The sequence below is a fragment of the Ipomoea triloba genome, chromosome 9, assembly GCF_003576645.1.
Source record: "Ipomoea triloba cultivar NCNSP0323 chromosome 9, ASM357664v1".
NCBI lineage: Eukaryota > Viridiplantae > Streptophyta > Magnoliopsida > Solanales > Convolvulaceae > Ipomoea > Ipomoea triloba.
Window position 1 is genome coordinate 9,989,261 of NC_044924.1, and position 22,261 is coordinate 10,011,521.

General features: G+C 30.7%; 1 protein-coding gene across 2 annotated transcripts; it reads left to right on the forward strand.

Moving 5' to 3' along the window:
• The first annotated feature begins 8,684 nt into the window (after positions 1-8,684).
• Positions 8,685-11,212, forward strand: LOC116030158 (probable DNA double-strand break repair Rad50 ATPase). Of its 2 annotated transcripts, none has more exons than XM_031272321.1 (4): positions 8,685-9,235; positions 10,071-10,181; positions 10,624-10,713; positions 10,828-11,212. In XM_031272321.1, exons 1-4 carry the CDS (start codon positions 8,981-8,983, stop codon positions 10,900-10,902), a joined length of 531 nt encoding a protein of 176 aa, XP_031128181.1. In that variant the 5' UTR covers positions 8,685-8,980; the 3' UTR covers positions 10,903-11,212. The 2 variants fall into 2 exon arrangements, with proteins under 2 accessions (XP_031128181.1, XP_031128183.1); XM_031272323.1 differs by having other exon boundaries at positions 8,690-9,235; positions 10,624-10,704.
• The last annotated feature ends 11,049 nt before the right edge of the window (positions 11,213-22,261 follow it).

Genomic DNA, 22,261 nt, shown 5'->3' on the forward strand with positions numbered 1-22,261 from the left:
TATTTTATTGGTAAAAATAATTGTTATTTATTTTTTCTAAATTAATTAGAATATGTCATGTGAGTAGACAATAAAAATTAAAATAAAAAGTAAGAATATGTGCAATATTTGTTTTTTCAGAATATATAAATCGCAAGAAAAAAATAATATCATTTACACAGCTAAAATAAATCCAACTTAAATATTATTTTTTTGCAAAAAAAAAAAAGGAAATAATTATGTAAAGAAACAAAGTGAAAATCTTCGACATAATATATTATAGTAAAGTGGGATTCTTCTTTAATTTGGAAGTCCAAAATGGAAAGGAAGTGATATTTGTCAAAAGGTTAGCTGAGCTGCAATTGCTTTTATCCCATTTTGTTTACTGATTTATTTATTAGCCAACAACTATTATTCGAATGAAACAAGTTTAGTTTTATATATGTATGATTTGAATTACGTTAGAAACGTTACTAAAGTAATTAGGTGTTGCCTATGACCTTGTGGTCTAGTGGCACCCGGTGTCCCGGTTTACACTCCCGCATGGATTATGAGAGTGGGTTTGAACGTCAGTGAAGTCAACTGTTGACTCTTTGTGCTTCAGTAGGTTGATAAATAAACTTGGTATGTGTATTAAATATGATAATATGCTAAAGATTTTATGGTCAAACGGCATGCTTCAGTATCTTGAAAACGAGTATTAATACGGAGTATTATTTTTCCTTAAACGATTGGTTGGTTGCATTTTGATGTAATTATATTGTTGCCAAGGATTTCATTAAATTATTTTATTTGTTAAAAAAAGATTTATTTTGTTTGGATTGCTTGGCACTTGTGAGTTGTGACTCTGCATTGAGAATTTGGATCCTCGAATTGGGTGTGGAGGTGAGTCAGGCCAGCCTTTCTATGCCAAACTTTTCATTCCCCTCTCAGGGATAGAATTAATTAAAAACAAATAAAGATCATAAATACTTTAATTAAGAATGACTTTTATAATTTTAAATTTATAACAGTTGATTGAGGTTATTTTTTTTTTAAAATGTAATAATCTTTAAAAAAAAATGTGAAGGGGATTAAATCTAGTCACATAAATTTTAGGTCACACTATTTGTAAGAAATTAGATATTGACAACAAACATGTATATGTGCGCGGGATTCTTCAAAGTCTGATATGATTTTGAATATAATGGATAATCATTCAATTTGTACAAGAATTTGTAAAAAATCACTATAAGACGGTGAAAGAGAAGATTTTTATAGTTAATTTTAGTGTTATAGCCCACAAAGAGTGGCTCTCCAACTCCATAGACCTATAACCACGTCTTGAACAAATACATGACCATATTACATTGTTAAAAACTTTGCAATAAAATCGTAAGCAAAGCCTACTCTATAAATAAAGCTTATATTATATAGATACCCGAAGCTGGGTATTTCAAAGAATGCCACCTGAGATTAGCATTAATTTCAACATAAAACCTTCTTTAATAAACACTGTTTGTTTGGGCATTGTAATGTGGGAAAGTGTGCAGGCAGGGGGCTTTGTTACCTAACAACAAATAATGCAACAATGAGTGGCGTGCCTTGGCCCTAAACAATATAATGTGGGAATTAATGCAACTAAGCATTGGGTGTAGAATTAACGTTACGCATGCAAATTTGTATGTGATCCACAAACCGCTGTGTTGATTATAAAAGAAATTATATTATTTGTTTACTGAATGTACATTATTTGATAGTTTTAATATTTAAATAATATACTTTTTATCTATGATACACACGGTTATATAGACTCTGATCGATATAATATTGACTCGTTAGGCAGCAAGAAGAGTACAAAATTTTGAGGAGAGGAGTGGACCGTCGAGGCGGGGGTGGGAGGCCTTATAATTTGCTTAGCTTGTTGAAAACTTTATCTAAGGACAGCGCAATCAATTGCACATGTCAGGCTGTCCATCTTTTAGGCAGGCAAAAAGATTGCTTATAGAATTGCTTGGTGACCGTCCACATACCTCACCCCACCCGCACCCAAGTTATGATCTAGGAATGACGGATCTTTTACGATCGTACAAATCAATCCTTCCTTACATTTTAAGTTGTTAATTTTACCCGGTACTTCATTTGGAAATAATTTCATAATTCATTACTTGATTGTTTTTTTTTTTTTTTTAAGCTTACTTGATTGTTTTTTATTGATGAAACAATATATATTTTGAGTGTGGTCCGTCAAAGATTTTAATCAATTTGAGTGAACCCACAACATCCTAAATAAAGAGATAATCTCAACCAAATTTGTCAGCATATTGATTTACTAATTATATAGTTACAAGTTCGACTTTTAGTAGGAGTGACCTATTGGTCTCATTGGTTTGAGCCGGTCAACTATAGACATAAATTTGTTTATTTCTTTATGATCATTTATCAGCTAGAGTCACAAGGCGGGAGTTTAATAAGTGTACATCCTCGAGTAATACTTAGATTTCTCTTGTGTTTAAAAAAAAAAAAAGTCAAATAACCTTTCAAAATGTGCAACTAGATCCATTAGCATGTTATTTTTGGTGCATTGAAGCTTAAAAACTTATGTGTGACATGTAACAGTAGGTCACTAAGATTCTAACGACCCTTAGTAACCCTCCGATCAACCCCGACGAGATTCCAAGGACAAACACTACGGTTGGCGATTGTCGATCGGCCATCATATCGTCACCGTAGCCTTTGAAGAAGGTGACCAGGTCACCTTCTTTGGCAGAAGGTGACTAAATGGTTGCCATCCCCAAACAAATGCGACCATTTTAGTCGCCTTCTCCGACAAGAGGCAACCTTTTTGGTACCTTCTCAAGTAGAAGGCGATCATTTTGGTAGTGTTATGCTCTCCATAAGTTAGTTGGAGGGTCACCGGTCTTGGCTGGAAAGATAGTCAGCTAGTGATTTGCTATTACATGTCACTAACTGGTTTTTTAGTTTCAATGCACCAAAATAACATGTCTAATTGACTTTTCTATTAAAGTTTGGTGTGCATTTAACCCTTTTTCCCAAGAAGAAGAAGAAGAAGATGATGATGAAAAAGATACATTATTTCATATGTTTAATTTTATATGTTTATTTCGAAACCCTTCCTAGTGGCATCAAACCCTTCCCTTTATACGGGAGGTGGTGGGTTCGAGCCTCAGTGGAGGCAATATTGACTCTTGTGCTTTAATAGGTTGAGAAAATAGTTTTGACTCTTGTGCTTTAATAGGTTGAGAAAGTAGTTATGAACAGATACCACATTGTAATAGAGCCAGTAGTATTAAAAAAAAATTGTAATAGAGTCAGTAGTATTAAAAAAAAAATGTAATAGAGCCAGTAGTATTCAAAAAAAAAAGAAGATAGAGCCAATAGTATTCAAAAAAAAAAAAGATAGAATTGTATGTCCTTAAATACTACGCCACTTGGTATTGGTATCCAACCAATCAAATTTGAAAATTTCATTGATTTTGTTAGAACAATTTTTTTTGTCTAAAAATTAATAAAATGTTTAAATTTGATTAGTTGAAATACCAAGTGACATGGTATATCGAGGAGACACAAAAGCATCTCTTAGAAAATTGCCTTGTCCCATATTGAAAGAATTGAGTGTAAAGTTGTAAACTAATACAGAGCATTATACGGAGTATTTCTTTTATCTCATTTATATTCTATGTCTATTATTCATTAGTCAAAACATCTCTTTATTCTTTACTTTTTTTACTTTAGTATTTTTTTTATTTTGTGTTTAATAGTCTAATTATAAAATTTTTATATACTAATATTAAACTTAATATTATTATGAAAAATTAAAAATTAAAATGTAGTCATACATAAAATGGGATTGAAGGGTAGTATATGCATGATTTTTTTAGGTATATGACTCCAGCCTTGCAATTACATTTCTTCGTAATAGAAACACATATTGAACATTATAAAAGAGAATCCACATGATGCAACTAACTCATAAACTTGTACAAAAAAATAAAGATAAAATAACAAATACTCAAGAACATATTAAACTAATTAATGCATGTCTAAAACAACCAACTATTTTTTTTAAATACTACTGACTCTGTTACAATGTAGTATCTGTTCATAACTACTTTCTCAATTTACTATACCACAAATGGTCAATACTGCCCTCACCGGCGCTCGAACCAACTATTCTTGAAATATTCAATTACATTAAGATGTCTAATAAAAAATATTTTGTTCATTACCCAAAATAATACTCTTATTTAAATTTAAAAAATGAAATAAAAACATTTATTGTTATATAGTTAACTAACATAGACAAAATTAAAAAAAAAACATAGACAAAATTAAAAACGTATACATTTAATCATTGCATTTGAACATTCCCCTAAACCCCTAAATTTTAAAATCTTCATATAATATAATAATGTGGTGGCGGCATTTTAAGAAATGACTAAATTCGTAAGATTTAACAACAAAAGACAATAATATTGCGTTTCAATTAATGGAAACAGCCAAACAGGGCCATTGACAACGTCAATGACTCTTTTTCTAAAGTTTCAATGACCAAGTTTTTTCTATACCAAAGCTCAAGTTTAATGGCTTTAATTTGTACTCTACAAATCTCCACTTTCTTTCTTAATAAATTCATTGTTTTATTCTGAGAGGATAATAAATTAAAATTATATTTTTGATGTCTCAGAAATCGGAAACAATGTTGTTTATATTATTTTTTTTAAAAAAACAATAAAAACCCCTTTGGAAGTTAGCATAATTAGTTATAATAGAGTTAATGATCGATTTGGTCCCTTGATTATAGCAAACTTACCGATTTGATCGTTGACAATCATTTTTACCAAATTAAGTAACTTTGAAAATCTTACCCAATTTCATCATCCGTTATCATTCTACGGCTCAAATTGATAGGAGGACGAAATTGGGTAAAATTTTTCGTAAGTTAATTTGTTTTCCTCCCACCCACTCAATGCAAATCATGTGCTAACAGTAATATTTTTTAGGCCATCCACATTAGCCATTTTAGCACAGTTTTTGAGGAGTTTTTTGACATGTTGGAGGAGAGAGAGGGTGAGGATGAGAGGTTGCCCACCAAATAAAGGGTTCTTGCAGAATTTGGTGGGTCCCCCAGTGTGAGAAAGAAGTTGCGCCTCATGTGCGTGAGGCGCAATTCTCGTGCCCAGTCGGGCGCGTGTAGTGCACGTGTTCGCCTGGGCGTGTAAATACGCTTTTTTTTTTTTTTTCAGTTTTATATTTTGTTTTATTTTTTCCTTTTCTTTCCCACTCCTATTTTCGCTTTCCAAATCATGCCTACAAAATCTCCTCACAAATCACACCAAAATCTCCACTATTGAGAAATGCAGGAGTATGCATTTTATATATATTTAGAAATTATTGGTTTACTATTAAAAAAAAAAAAGAACAAAAAATTTCAATTACCTAAGAAGACTAGAAAAAAAAAGCCAAAAAACTTGTCGGTGCTTCACTTCATGGTATGAATTGTTTCAGAATTTTTTTACTTTTGATTTTTGCATTTTAAGTGTAATAACATTTACATCCCAAAAATGAATGTTTGATACTCCGTATTTAATTATGAGCTACTTATTAATTATGTGTGTTTATTGTCCCAAAATAAACAACAAAAATTTTGTCTGACAGCATTTCCTAAAAATCACTTCGATATTGTCTTTTTTTACGCGTATGTATTTAATATAATTTATTATAATTGTAATGATTATCATGATATTTAATTGTAGCATACTAGCATGTGTGTAATTCATGTTTTTTGAGAAACATTTTAAGAGGTGTTGCTTACTGACTAGTGTCATATCTAATAAATGATATATATATATATATATAATCAAATGACAACAAGGTCTCAGAAAAAAATTAATAATCAATTTCAGTCTTTTATCAAAAAAAAATCAAATGGATAAGATCAAATACAGAGTAAAAAAATGGTTACATTTTTATAATTATCACCAACTTGACTGTGAATCTTTTAACATTATACTCTGGACTTCTTAGAATCTTTTAGAAATGCACATTTAGTTAAAAAGTGCACAATTAACAATTACAAAGTACACATATTACTTTAAGGGTCCGTTTAGAAACCTGAAAAACGACATCCGGAAGTTATTTTTTTTTGGATTTTCCTATATTTGGGATTTCAAGAAAAATAAAGTCAAAAAGCAAAATATTCATTATAGTTAACATAAAAATGTCTAATTTGACAAAAATGAAAAACGTCTTGGCATCATGCGGGAGAGGGCTAAGCTAAAGGGAGTCAATGATGGCATGATGCACACTACCTTCAATCTAATTCGCCCAACCAAAAAAACACTTCAAGACTCGACAAATTTTTTAACTCTAGATGAATCAATCCTGAAATCTTGTTTGTGTGAAGCTTCAATTGTACTAAACTTTGCATTTGACGGAACATAGGGGATTGAACCAAAACATATTGTTATTAAGCAAAGTTACCACTTATTGTGATGGAATTGGTTGAAGAGGCAAGCAGTACGGGCCAATTAAATATCTTAGGAATAAAAGATCTTGGTTGGTGAGGCTCAACCAATTGTTGTCACTCCCTCGTCTCTTACGTTTGCTTCAATACTACATGCACAAGGTTGATGGAGTCACAATAGATGCTGGCCAATTTGATGTAGTTAGTGACTTCATCATCAAATAATCAATTTCAAAGCTTGAATGAGTTTGACAGTGACATCGATTCGAGTTAAATATTCATGTTCTACATAATGTTGGCTCTGTTGCTCTGGGGCAATTTGATTGTGGATTAAAGCCAAGTTTATGCAGCAAAAGCATCATGGAATCATAAACTCATTAAAATTTTCTTTGTATTAATTATTCAGTTCTTTAGCTCTCATATGAAAATTTTTGTTGAACATTTCATGTAGTGTTGGTTTTTTTTGGATCAATAAAGTTTAATTTGCTTCATCAAATTCTCCATTTTACTGTTGGGGAAGAATTAAATATGCAGACCTCAAAAGCAAGGTGATTCATTAACGCTTTGTGTACTTGATGCGTTGATTTTAGTACAGAAATGGTAAAAATTGGTGAACCAAAATGTGATGTTTAATTGATTAAATTGATTGTAAGCGGACTTCAAACTAGTGCTTAGAGAACTTTTGGCAACTCATCTAGGCTTGAAATTCTTATAACGTGCACCTAAATTTCAAAAAAATGGTAATTCCTTGCTCATTTGTTTAATCTCTCTTTCTCCCCCGCCCCCCCCCGCCCCCCCTAAAGGTTTTGATAAATGACACAATTAATTTTTAAATTCAATATATTTTTAAAGCATCTTACACCTTACAACCTAATTAGTTTTGTTATATTAAAGAAATAAATTTATAGAATCCCTAAGTTGATTCCCTTATAATGTTGGCTCTAAATAATTCATACATCATGATATTCATGTACACAATACTATTCGAGAAACTTTTAAAATAATCAAAGGTGAATGTTTGACCGATTAATTTGCCTTATACTCCGTATTTAATAAATGATCCACACATTAATGTTTCAAAACAAATGCATTACTCTAATCCATGTCTTCTCCTTTTGACAATATGATGGAAGGGAAGACTCCTCATTTCTCTTCCTATCCATTTTTTATACCAAACTTTTACCTACATTTTTGAATAATTTCTTAATCTCTGACACCCAATGATCTTGGCTTCAAAGTTGAAATTCAAACTTGTTGAACAATTAAGTTCATGAGGTAAAATAAACAACTAAAAAGAGAGACACAAGTGGTGAGACAACCCATGGATTTGGCATAAGACCGTACATTTATTGTGTTGTTGATAGTCACCTTTTCCAATTGGTTCATTCAACCCACAAGGTCAATACGAGAGTACCCTGTGGGAGACGTTTGGTTAGAAGTTAATTACTAATAATTCTATATTGACTTAAGTATTTGGAAAATTAATTACCAAGAATTTTAGTTATTATTAGAAGTAATTGCCAACAATTTTATTGATGGTTATATATGTATGAATAGTTTGACATAAAATAATTTAAAAGGTTTATTGGAATTGTGTTGGAAATTATAAGTGAATTTTAAAATTTTGACAATCTAAAATAATTCTTTAATGTACAATATAAGGTATCCCTATCACTGTGAAATTAATTTAAATTGTGCATTTGTGATATTTGTAGAATTTGATTCTTATTCAAAACAAGGCATAACAAAAAGTTCTTTAATATGACACATCTTTATAAGATTTTTTTTTTGTATTAATTTTCCATTTATTTACTGCTTCAAGTTGTTAGAGTTGTTGGATTTGGAGTTCTATGACACTTATAAGTAATTTTTTAAAATAAAGTAATTTAATACAAAAATTTGTTCTTTGAGACAAATAGACAATTACATCGCGCAATCTACCATTGAAAATAGTTTGGTCTAACTTAACGTGCTTGGACAGCTCAGTTGGTCTAGGGGTGAAGTTTTGGAAGAAAAAATTATACATCGAAACTAATTATGTTTTACCATGGAAAGATTAGTAAAAAATTAAAAGTTAAAAGTATTTAGTATTTCCAGTTGTTGATATGAGAAAATTTGAATAAGAAAATGGGAAAAATATAGTTAGTGTGGATTGTAAGAAAGGGGAACAGGCGTGAAGGGAGGCCAGGCAGGCAGCTGCCTTGTTCATAAGCACCTGCTAACAGTACAAAACCGAGAGAGCCCCTCTCCCCACTCCCCACACCACCAAACCCAAAGCAAAAGCAAAAGCATAAGCATAGACTCATTTAGAGAGAGAAATACTCTCCCTAGATACAGATAGAGATAGAGAGAGAAACACAACATAAAACCAAAGAAGCCGCAAAATAAAAACCAGAAAAAATTGAGGGGAAAAGAAGGGTTTCGCTTTTTCTTCAGTGTTTTCAGTGCAAACAACAAGAAGAAGAAGCAGCAGAAGCAGAAGAAGCTACGGCGGAAGTGGTAGAAGAAGAAGTAGCAGGAGGAGAGAGAGAGACGATGCAGAACCAGAGACAAGGAGGAGAGTCTCAGACTCAGCTTCAGACACTGATGCAGTCCGGCCAAATTTCCGGGAGCTTGAGCTTCAATGGCACCATGACTAAGGAAGACGAGGAGATGTCTAGGTCTGCCCTCTCCACCTTCAAGGCTAAAGAAGAGGAGATTGAGAAGAAGAAGCTCGAGGTCAGGGAGAAAGTCCAGGCTCAGCTTGGCCGTATTGAAGAAGAAACCAGGCGTTTGGCTACCATTCGCGAGGTATTTTCATGCCCCTTTTCTCATTTCTCATTTTCCTGTCAAAATTTTTTTGATTTTTTTACCCGAATTTGTCTTTATTTAGCAGTATTACTGTCCTTTTTTTCAAAAATATTTTATTTCCCTTATCCAGGAATCTAAATTTATCCTCACAGTCTCCTTGAACTTCTTGTGTACTTTAAAGAAATTCAGATGCTTCAACTTTTATTTTATTTTATTTTATTTTTTGAAATATTTTTTACCAATTTTTTCTTCCAAATTTTGGTGGTAAAAGATGAAATTTTTTTCCACTGTCATGTAATAGGATACCTAAAGAGTGAAATTAATTTTGGTAGCCATGTAATTGCGGCCGTATATCGTCTAGATCTTGAATTTCTGCTCAAGCTTATGAACAGTAAAATAGGTTAATTTGAAAGTATATGTCTTTGTATACCCCACCCACCCCTTTGTGGTGGGGTGGGGGGCAAAACCCACTCACAATTTCACAAAGGGTGTTGGATTTGAGTCTTATTTGTCAAATCATCTATCCTCAGCTCACAAATTAGCCACCTTAATTTGAGGTTTCATACTTTGAACCAGTACCAGAATCTACTGATTCTTAATTAGATGGAGGAAAGGAAACTGGTTTTGCCTATTCCTTTTCTAGAATAGAGATAAGTTCTATAATTCCAAGAAAATTTGAGTGGTGGGTATTGTAAACAATGTAAAGATTCCAAAATGTTCTTGAAATTTTCAAAATGCAACGGTCACTGGTGTCAAGATTTGTCTCTTCTCTGTTATCTCCAGCTCATCCATCATTGTACCTTTGAACTCAATTATGGGTACTCAATATTGTTAGGAACTAGAAGCGCTAGCAGATCCAATGAAGAAGGAAGTTTCTCTGGTTCGCAAGAAGATTGATACGGTTAACAAGGAGTTAAAACCATTGGGACAGACTTGCCAGAAGAAGGTGAAACATCTCAACAGTATTTTCTTGAATTTGTGTTCACATATCTTCCATTTCATATCCATTCATTATTTGGTAATCTACATGTCCCTTAACGGCTTAACCCCCCACCCCACACACACACACACACAATGGCGGAAGGGTGAAATTGGGTGGGGTGGGGAGCGTGGCTAAGTCCATGAAATAACCTAATTAGTACAACCTATGTAAATAAATCTTTAATGGAGGAAAGCAATGGATGGTTTGGCTGTATTAATGGACCACTCATGTTTTCTGAAATCATGATGCCCTTGTTATCCTTTTGTATTCACCTGCACGGTGGCCTTTATGTTTTTGCTAAAGTTGTGGTTTTACTCATCGTAAAGAGCTTACAGAGGGGAATATTTTGCTTGTTTAAGCATTTTAAGAACCGTATTGGACTATAATTCTGCATTGTTGATAACAGGAGAGAGAGTACAAAGAAGCTCTCGAGGCCTTCAATGAGAAGCACAAGGAGAAAGTACAGCTAATCACAAGGTTGACGGAGGTCAGTAACGTAGGTTTTCATTGCTTTTCACAATTTCACTACTCGTCTTTACCTCTCATACTTTCAATCGTACAACGTACTTACCACACTGTCCAATTGTTCCGCACTTGACAACACTTGCAGCTGGTGAGCGAGAGCGAGAAGTTGAGGATGAAGAAGTTGGAGGAGCTGAGCAAGAGCATAGAAACGCTACGCTGAAATCTCCACCCCCTAATCAAAAGTCCCGTGACTAATTAGGCCATGTGTGTGATGTATTTAAGTAAAGACAGTCTTAATTATATATGGGTGTTTTTTGTGTCGGGTTGTAAGTTTTCTTCTTCTTCTTCTTATTTTGCTTTTGGTTGTCTTGTTCTTAGCTTTTGATGTCTGACTTTAGATCCCAAGGGAAATACCCCTGTAAACAGGTTTGTAACAAAAAAACAGGTCTCAACTCTCAGCTATGGATTCTTGTCATTTCTCTCTTGATTCAACTTCAATTTGCCCATAATGTACCTTGTTGGAAGGGGAACTTACATGCTTTTAATTGCTTCCAAGTACTCCACTACACATGAACTATCATAGTAGACAGCCTATTATTGATGATTGCTCCATATTTCATTGGTTAGCTGTGGTGGTTTGTACATCATTTTCAAGTTAGTTATATTACATTATAAATATATGTGGTTACTTGTTCCTTTCAATGCTTATGTATTTAGATATGCTTTCTTTTTACTAGTAATTTTTGGTGGTCCTATCTCTATATATTATCTTTCCAATTTTTTACTTTCTTAGGTTGAAATTGTCAATTTCCTGACAGTTGGAGAATTGTGATTCAAATATTTGACCATATATATATGTTGCGTTTGGAATGAGTTGAATGCACCTCTCTCTTATTAGTTAAAGGGTTTATTGAGAACAAGCTTTTGGTAAAAAGTAAAGACTAATATGTTCTACCTATTTGAATAAATCAATACTTAAAGGTTGATAAAAAAATAAGGGTGAAAATTGAAAATGACGAAATGAGTGTCTATTTGAATAAATCAATAGTTGAAGGTTACTAAAAAAATAAGGGTGAAAATGTTAGAATGAGATTTATAGATAGGTAAATTTTAGAGTTTCTAATAATTATAAAATTGATTGTGTTTTTTCTTTTTCTTTTACTAGAACCCTCCACTATTGATGAGTTTTGATGAGTGATTGAGACCAGTGATCACTTTTAACACCCACCCAACCATCTAACCATGGAGGTAAAACTGTGACCTAAAAGATTGAATGGAACAATCTATAGACAAGTAAATCCCTTAGGAATTCAAAGGTACTCCTTTATTAAGATGTAGCAGATTGATCATTTGAGGGGAAGTAAACTACTCTAGAATTTTACATTTCATTTATGTCATAATTCTAATTGAAGTAATTTAATTCAAAGAATTAAGAAAATCTAAAAATACTAATTGAAATCTAAATGAAATAACAAAGGCGGGATCAATGAAATATTGCTTAATCTTCACTAGGAACTTGAGTAAGGAGTAGACTTTTTTTTTTTTTTTTTTTATATTTTATTTTGATTTTTGAGTTTTCTAGAATGTGAAAATGAGAACTCATTGTCTTTATTTTATTTCTTTTAATTTGGTGTACCTACTTGAGCCAGATGAAAGGAAACATTCACGTCCGATTTCAAAAGGGGAGCTCCTATAGAATCCTATCCCAATTTTCTTTTGCTAACAAGTGAGTACAAGCTAAAAGCTTTGAAAGAGGCTTTAAGCTTGTATTGGGTACTAGGGGGCAAAATCCTATAGGACTTAGTAGAAACTCAAAGTATTTACTACTCCGTATTAACTTTAGAGTGATATTGCGTACAAAAGATTATTGTATTAATCAACATCTTAAAAATTTTCATATATATGCTCTCAATTGCCTTAAATGGTTTTAATGGAAAATGCATGAAGAAAAATTATGTTATAATGAGGTCGAGAAATTCAAAGAGTGTCATTTTTGTAAGTACAACGAGTTCGACGAATACACAAATTTTACTATAGATCGTGGACGTCGTTTTGATTAATGAAAAGAAACGGTAAAAACGGCACCTGTTCCGCACCATTCCGCAAAACATACTCAGTTTCATTTTATATACACTGTAGTTTTCTTTCAACACAACTACAATTTTCTTTTCGATATAACTACAGTTTCATTCAACATTATACACTCAAATATGTGAAACTGTTATTCAGTTTCATTTTATATACACTGCAGTTTCCTTTCAACACAACTACAATTTCTTTTATAATACACTATAATTTCCTTTCAACACAACTACAATATCATTTCGATATAATTACAGTTTCATTGGACAATATACATTCAAATATGTGAAACTGTTATTCAATTTATTTTATATACACTGCAGTTTCCTTTCAACACAACTGTAGTTTCATTTACAGAGCTCCGTTAAGATTTGGTGGCAACAACCGTTTCTTTACTTAAACAAACGGTGCCGTTTTTGGATGATGGTCCACAAAGCGCCATAGTCTACGATATAACATCTGCGACGAATAAGTGTTGGCAAGAATTATGACATTCTGACATAAAAATCATGCTCTACCCATTTGACTATCACTTTTGGGGCAAAACTAATATTTATATTCTTAATAATATATGCGTGGTAAGTTAAGTTATTTAATAGATATAATATTTTATATAAATAATATTTTGTGTATAAAAGTTATTCATATTCCAATTGAAAAAAAATTGTACTAGAATCATTTAATGATTGCACCAGAGTGTACTTTGAGTCTATACCTTATACAGTTGTACATCTCACTTTTGGTAAGGTAAGAACTACGAAACCATGACACTTTGACAATTATTTCCCCCCTTCTCCCACATGGCAAAAGTCCAGAAATCCATTGAATGGTTTTAGGGTTTCCAAATACTTCAAAGTAAAATAAAACATTACTAGAATTGGTCAGAGAATCAGAATAGATGTTCTATATTTTCTACCTTATAGTTGGGTGGCATTGGCTTTGCAACATAATAGCATCCCCAATAAGGAGATTTTAGATGATTTTTGCAAGTTTCAAGACTAATGTGAATGAGAGAGAGGAAAGAGAGTGTTCAAAGTTCTCCTGCATGCACCTTGATTTTTGCAGGCATAATGAGCCCCACCAGAAAACAAAGCAGCTCATTCGTTCGCATGAGGCCCACCAGGAGCGCCAGTGGGCGCACGCCCACTGGGAGCGTTATTTATGCTGCTGATTTTTTTTCTTCTTCTTCTTTTCCTTCTCTCTCACATGTTCTCTCTCCTAGTAGGCACCTAAAAATTTGTGCTAAAAACTACACAATTACAGATACTCTAATTTTAGATTAGTGCATAGGTTTCAAGTTTGAATTTTTACCTTACATTTTTTTTTTTGAATAAGTAGGAGGGTCGACCTCAACAAAATCTAGATTACTCCTTGCTCTACAAGATTTCTCTAGAGTGAGAAACACACCAAAGGCGGGGTTCTACGAAAATTTTAACACCTCGTTCTAAATTAGGTGACATCGCAAGATTCGCAACAACGGCATTTACACATTTATTATATATAAATATTTAGGCGTTAAACTATGTAATTATGATTACAATGATATTAAAAAGCAAGGAAAAGAAGAAAAGAAAATGAAAGTATGAGTGAGAAGCAAGTTTCTTACATATTCGGTTTGGGAAGTATAGTATGGGATGGGATGGGAAAAGGGTAAAGCAGAACAAAAGCCACCCACTTTACAAAGAAAAAGGCAGGGATAAAGAGCTGCCAATGCCCTGCTTTACTATTTCTTTCTTTGTTATTATCTTATGCCACTAAGATACCCATTTCACAAACGCCACCAAATCCTACCCAATAATTTGTTGTATCCAAACATTCACACTATACTTAACGATTTGACATATTTCCAGATAGATGTGACCAATGAAACGAATTATACTTGACCAACTCTTTCGGGACGTTTTAGTCCTCCCTTGATTCGAGACCGGGTTTGAAAATTGTCTGAGTCGGACTCGAGACCCTTAGAATTGGTGGTCTGAGTCATGTTTTCTTTTAACCCTTCAGAAAAGTCTAGCTTGAATCAAATTTAAATTGCGGTCACCTCTAATTTTATATATGATAATATTAGCATTTATTTAATGGTATACTTTATTCTATAAAATATTGCAGTTTTATTTCCTAGTGACGTGTCCAAATGAATTTGGTGCATTTTAAAGTCCTACTATGGTGATTAATTAAGATAAATTATTGAGCCCCACGTTGTTGACATTTAGTTTAAGTGTGTGGTTAGGTGGAAAGAAAATGTGGGATGAAAAATGATTTCATTACTCCAATTTTACAGGTCGTTTGGTTGGAGGGAAGGAATTAGGTGGGAAAGGAATTGCAATTCCATGGGAAAAGAATAAAGTGGGAATAAAGTGGGAGTTTAAATTCCAGTGTTTGGTTGGATGGAATAAAATTACTAGGAATTTCAATTCCAATGTTTGGTATACATGGGAATTGAAAGGAAATAAGTAGTATAAAGTCTAAAATGCCCATTGTTGTTGTTGTTGTTGTTATTATTATTATTATTATTATTATTATTATTAACAGATCGGCGCACAAACAGCAAATTTTGCTTTTCAAAATTTAGATAAATACGTTATATACACACATCAAATTTAAATATTTAAGAGTTATGAGAAAACATGATAATACACGGTATTAACTAAAAGAGAATGATATTTCGAAAAAAAAAAATTAAAAGTAAAGGTTAGATATCAATTTTAGGTTAAAAAAGAGAAGGGTAATTTTGTCTCAGGAGTATCTATTTTTATTCCTATAATCCATGGGATTCTAATTCCATGAAAATGAGGGAATTGCAATTCCGCGGAATTGCAATTCCCTCCAACCAAACGAAGGAATTTAGTTGCCTTCGGAATTAGGTGGGAATTAAGTGAGAATGAAATTTAAATTCCCTCCAACCAAACACCCTGTTACTTTCAACTGCAAAGACTGAAATGCATTATGTTAGTGTTGGGCGAAGGTTAGTGAAAGGCCAAATCTAGCATTAGGGGTAAATTACGGTCCACACAGTTATGTGGATCACGGTTCAAAATGACGTTATTGAATTTTATGAGTTAGAATGATGTACCTTATGAGTTAGAATAATATGCATCATGTGTTAGAATAATATGCATTATGTGTTAGAATAATGTACATTATGTGTTACAATAATAAATTTTTTGGGTAAGAATGTACATTATGTATTATTAGAATAATATACATTATGTGTTAGAATAACGAAACTTATGGGTAAGATAAACATTATGTGTTAGAATAATGTACATTATGAGTTATAAAAATGTATATTGCAACGGATCGCATGAAAAAACAAAAATTGCACAAAACAACGTCGTTTTTAGACCGTGGTCCACACAATAACTATTGAGCATTAGGTGGCTAGAGGATTATTAGGTAGAGATCCGAAGAGCAAGTCCAACACCTTACCTCTCGAGAAATGTGATAGTATAAGGAAATAAAATTTTGTCATCACTGTTAGCTATAATTTTTGGCGTAATGATAAGCACTTAATCTTAACAAAAGATATTAGAGTCAGGTCACGAGTACGATAGTTTCGTTTAAAGATCATAATCGGAACCCTATACCGAATCTAAAGGTTCCAATTTAGATTCATGATTTTTTTTTGAACTAATTCCAATTATGAATCATTTTTAAAAAAATTTAGTTTATTTAAGTTTTCTAATACAAATACATACGCACACATTGCATTTGCAACTTCAAATTCACAATTTTGAAAATCGAAAATAATGAAAGTTGGAATTTAAAAAATGAAAAAAGGGTTGCACTTGCGATTTGAATCTAAATCGATGCACATATATCACTAGAGTCGAACCTTTCTAATAGGTTCCAATTCTAATTTCATATATTCAGTAATTGTGAACCTTCGAAATTAGAACTGAACTATGGTCACAACTAATTAATTATTAACTAATATATGTTAGAAAATATCTAAAAATATTATATGTATAAATTCAAGTTATATCATTAATTTTTGTCTTTTTTTTTGTGTGTCTTTTTTTGTCTTTTTGTCTTTTTTTTTTAATGTTATATTTTTTTAGTACTTTTTTAATGTTATATATTATACTTTAACTTGACAAAGTTACATTCATTCCATTATATATAACTTCGTTAATCTCCTGTTAAAACCAATTAAGTAACATTTTATTAAGGAAATTAAAAAAAAATTTTGAAAAAAAGTAAAATTAATTAAATTAAATATTAATCTAATTAACCATACCATATTTATTAGTCATTATATTAATTTTATCCCAAAATTATTGGCTTACGTAGTTACATATTTGAATTACTTTCTTTCTTCAATAATAAACAAAAATAATATGATAATAATTAATTTATGATATTTATCAACTTGTATCTTCTTCTTCTTCTTCTTTTTTTTTTTTTTCAAAATATAAAATTTTCATATGTATAACTTCCAAAATAATATTTTAAAATTATTTTTATGAATTATGCTACACACCCCTAATTTTACCATTCACAATAATCCTAAACTTTAATAGAATTAAAATTAAAAAAGAAGAACTAATGACTAAGATTTTGTCACATCATGACGTAAAATTAAAGGTAATTAACATTTTTTTTATTTTTATTAACAATTTTAATAGATTTTAATATTGGATCAAAATCTTTGTGCATTACACATATAAATGTTAGTTTACTAATATATATATATATATATATATATATATATATATATACATACATACTAATAAGAGCCAAAGAGAGTTATGTCTAAAATGGGTAGAAAAAATGGCGGTCAAATTATTTAATCAAATGGAAGGTTTAGATTGTTTAGATTTATATTTTTCCTTGAGATTTCCTAATTTATCATTAATTATATGATTATCCGTTAAGTTTTCCGTTAAATATTCTCTTCTCCGTTAATATTTCATTAACTTTTAACTTACCTATTAATTTCTATAAGAAAGGTCTTAGGTTCGAACCTCATCCCAATCAAATTTGGCATAATTAAGTTCTTCACTCTATTTTACTCTTATTAAATTAAATAAATTAGTAGCTACAACAAAAAATGATACATATGTATTTCTTTAATTTAGAATTATGTGTTTACAATACCTTTATTTGAAAAAATTATTCATTATTAAAAAATTAAATTAACTAAGAGAAATAATTTCATTAGTTATATTGTCTTTATTTTCTCCTATGCAAAGATTCTTTACATTCAAATTTATCAATTGATATTCATTGCATTGTCGATTATCTTATTTTTACAATATCTTGTAATTAAATATCAAAGTTATAATACAAAATAATGCTATATATTTATTTACCAAGTATTTTATTAATACCATGAATGCTATATATTTATTTACCAAGTATTTTATTAATACCATGAAAAATATATATTTATTTACCAAGTATTTTATTAATACCATGAAAAATTTTTTTAAAAAAATAATAATTTGAAGTTACGCGATTAATACCAAGTATTCACACTGTTACTCAAAAGAGAATTAAGAATACTTAGAAAAATTGAAACCGTATTTATTTAGACTATCATTTTTAGACAAAGTATTTAGACTATCGATTTTACAAAGTTGCAAAAACATTTATTTTAGTGGAAATTATAATGAATTTCATATATTATATTGGATTCTTAAACTTTGAGTTACATATTTAAATAATAAATTCGACATTCAATTACCTATGTATAAACTTCTCTTATATAATCTTGCATTGATATACTTTCAAATATTTATTTAAATATAAACATTGGGCATTAGCCCATTTGCGCAATGCACGTGTAAAACTAGTATATCTACTATACTAATAAGAGCCAAAGAGAGTTAGGCCTAAAATGGGTAGAAAAAATGGCGGTAATCAAATGGATGGTTCAGATGAATTATTTAATCAAATAGATGGCTAAGATAATTCAGATTAATATTATTAATAGAGATTACCTAATTTAACCTTACTTTTATGATTATCCGTTAAGTTTTCCGTTAAATATTCTCTTCTCCGTTAATATTCCGTTAAGTTTTAACTTACCCATTAATTTCTATAAGAAAGATCTTTGGTTCGAACCTCATCTCAATCAAATTTGACATAATTAAGTTTCTCACTCTATTTACTCTTATTAAATTAAATAAATTAGTAGCTACAACAAAAAATGATACATATGTATTTCTTTAATTTAGAATTATGTGTCTACAATACCTTTATTTGAAAAAATTATTCATTATCAAAAAATTAAATTAAATAAGAGAAATAATTTCATTAGTTATATTTTCTTTATTTTCTCTCATTCAAAGATTCTTTACATTCAAATTTATCAATTGATATTAATTACATTGTCCATTATCTTATTTTTACAATATCTTGTAATTAAATATCAAAGTTATAGTACAAAATAATGCTATATATTTATTTACCAAGTATTTTATTAGTACTATGAAATTTTTTTTTAAAATAATTTGAAACTAATTATATTAACTACTTGGGAATTGGTTGACAAAGAGAGTACTCAAATAACCCAACAAATTGAAGCGGAATCGCTCTATTTTACTCTTATTTAATTAAATAAATTAGTAATTATACCAAAAAATGATACATATGTATTTCTTTAATACCATGAAAAAAATAAAAAAGAATAGTTTGAAACCAATCATATTAACTACTTGGGGGATTTGTTGACAATGAAAGTACTCAAATAACCCAATACCCATCAAATTGAAGCGAGAAACTACCTTTTAATATCTTTGGAATATATAATATTTTAAATTTTCAAATTTTTATTAATATATTTAATCTTCTTTCTTAAACTAGGGATTTCTTTATCCACAGTAACTCATTCAACAATAATAGTTGAACCAAATGAACCCCAAGCAGAACACCTAAAGGAAAGTCCATATCTCCTATATCATAATCTCATTGCATGACGTTGTCATCTATGCTACCAACAATAACCGAATTGCAAATAACACACTACCAACAAAAAGGAATAGAACAAATAGTAAAGATGAAGACAATAACAATGTTACTCAAAAGAGAATTAAGAATAAAAAATTCAAATGAAAAGTAGTATTTATTTAGACTATCATTTTTAGACCAAATATTTAGACTATCGATTTTACAAGGTTGCAAACATTTATTTTAGTAATAATTATAATGAATTTTCTATATTATCTTGGATTCATATACTTTGAGTTAGATATTTAAATAAAAAAATTCGACATTCAATTACCCAGGTATAAACTTCTCCTATATAATATTGCATTGATATACTTTCAAATATTTATTTAAATATAAACATTGGGCATTAACCCATACGTGCAATGCGCGTATAAAACTAGTATAATATAATAAGAGCCAATAAAGTTAAGCCAATAACAGGAACTAAAAAATGTTGGTCCAATTGTTTGATGAAATGAATGTCTCATATTATTTTGATTTTTGTATTTTTTTAAATTATTTTTTCTACATTACCCTCTATTATATCATTTACTTTTTCAAAATATCATCGCATATCGTCAGTGTAAACTTTAGTAACGAAATATTCGGTTAACTATTTATATTCTTAACTTAATTCCCATAAGGAAGGTCTTAGGTTCGAACCCCATCCCAATCAAAGTTGGCATTTGAACATATACAATGGTTCTATTAATATATGTTAGAGTGTATTAAAAAAATATAATATAAAATTTAACATAAACTTTGGTCAATTAATTAGCCAAACTATATACATAGCATTCATAGTTGAACATCCAAGATTACAAATAAGGAATCGTGAAAATCATTTTCTTGCATTTAAAAAAAAAAAACAAATCTAGGTTAAATATTTTTTTCCCCCTTTTTTATCGTTTATTTAATTTTTTTTAATTATTTAAAACAAGACTCAATATTATACTTTTGCATTATTAAGAATGATTTATGTCATTATGGTATTAATATTTTTTGTCTGTATTTCTATAATTGTACAACTGTACATTACTTTACAAATATTATATTATTATTTTTTCTTAGACAAAATTGTTCTTACAACACTAAATTTACATATACATACTGATATGGAATATTCCCCGACTCTACCTCCGATATATCCACGCTCTCGTTTTCTAGACGGGTCAAGGTCAAACAGTTTGGGGCCCTCTCTCTACTTCTCTCTAAAAGGCTAAGAAGCAAGAATGCTCTCTATTCTCTCTCCTTTATTGAAGAATAATGAATAAAAGGCTACTTGGAGGCTAAATTCTTGCATCTATTTCTATACTGTACATTTATTGTTATACACACAAAGCAATAGAAGAATTTAGTTCTATCACATACATGCATATATATTAGGGGTGCGCTTAGGTGAAAACGTATGTCTATGAAAGAACTGAAAATCAGTTGCAACCGTCTACGTGTTCAGATTTAACAGATCATTTAAAAAAAAAAAGACGCGATGGCATTTTCATAAATAACTCAAACTTTATAGGGTGTTTAGTTGGGAGGAGGGAAGCAACAGCAGCAGTAGTAGTAGTAAAAAAAAAAGGAGGGAAAAAAATGGTCTTTACACCAATATAAATGCCCCTCCTCTCCACTGGTACCCCATGAATTGTAATTCACCATTTGGAGGGAATTGCAATTCCCTCCAACCAAACACCGTAGTTGTCAAATTCAGTGAATTACAATTCAATGGGGGTCATGGGTTCGAGCCTCAGTGGGGGCAATGTTGACTTTGTTGGGCTTCAGTAGGTTGAGAAGGTATATATACAGATACTACATGTAACAGGGTCAATAGTATTCAAAAAAATTCAACCAAACAGCCCCTTAGTGCAAATAACATATGTTAAAAGTGCAAGTAACTAGTGCAAGTCTGCAAGTAAAAAGCGTAAGTAAAATCAATTAAAAGTGCAACCATTTTCACTTAATAGTACAAGTAATTTACCTTTTAGCATTGATACACATAGTGATAATATCTTTCGCATTGGTGCACTTAATGATAACGTTTGGTGCAACTAATTCTGACATTAGATGCACTTAATATTAATGCTCTTAATACATTTCAATAGTGTACATTATTTGTTGCACTTTTAATAAATTTTACTTGCACTTAGGTGCACTATATGAAAATGCTACTTGCACTTCAAAATTCAATTATTTACAAAAATATCACTGCATTTTTTTTAAAAAAAAAATAGTGTCTCTGATTCGTTAGATCTGGGCGGCTTGATTGGTTCTTAGTTTTCTTTTCTCCTATATTTTTTTTGAGTGTTACTGACTCGACATGAGGAGTACAATCGGATGCCACTAGACCACAAGATCATCGGCAAATTTCTCCTATATAATTTATAATTAATATACTTTGAATTAATTATTTAAATACAAACATTAAACATTAAATCAGTAGCGTAATACACATGTAAAATTAGTAACTAAAATAAGAGTAAATAAAGCAAGTGGTTGAAATAAATCCAAGTATCCAACATTAACTTGTTACGGTATGCAAGAACTAAAAATAAAATTAGGAGCTG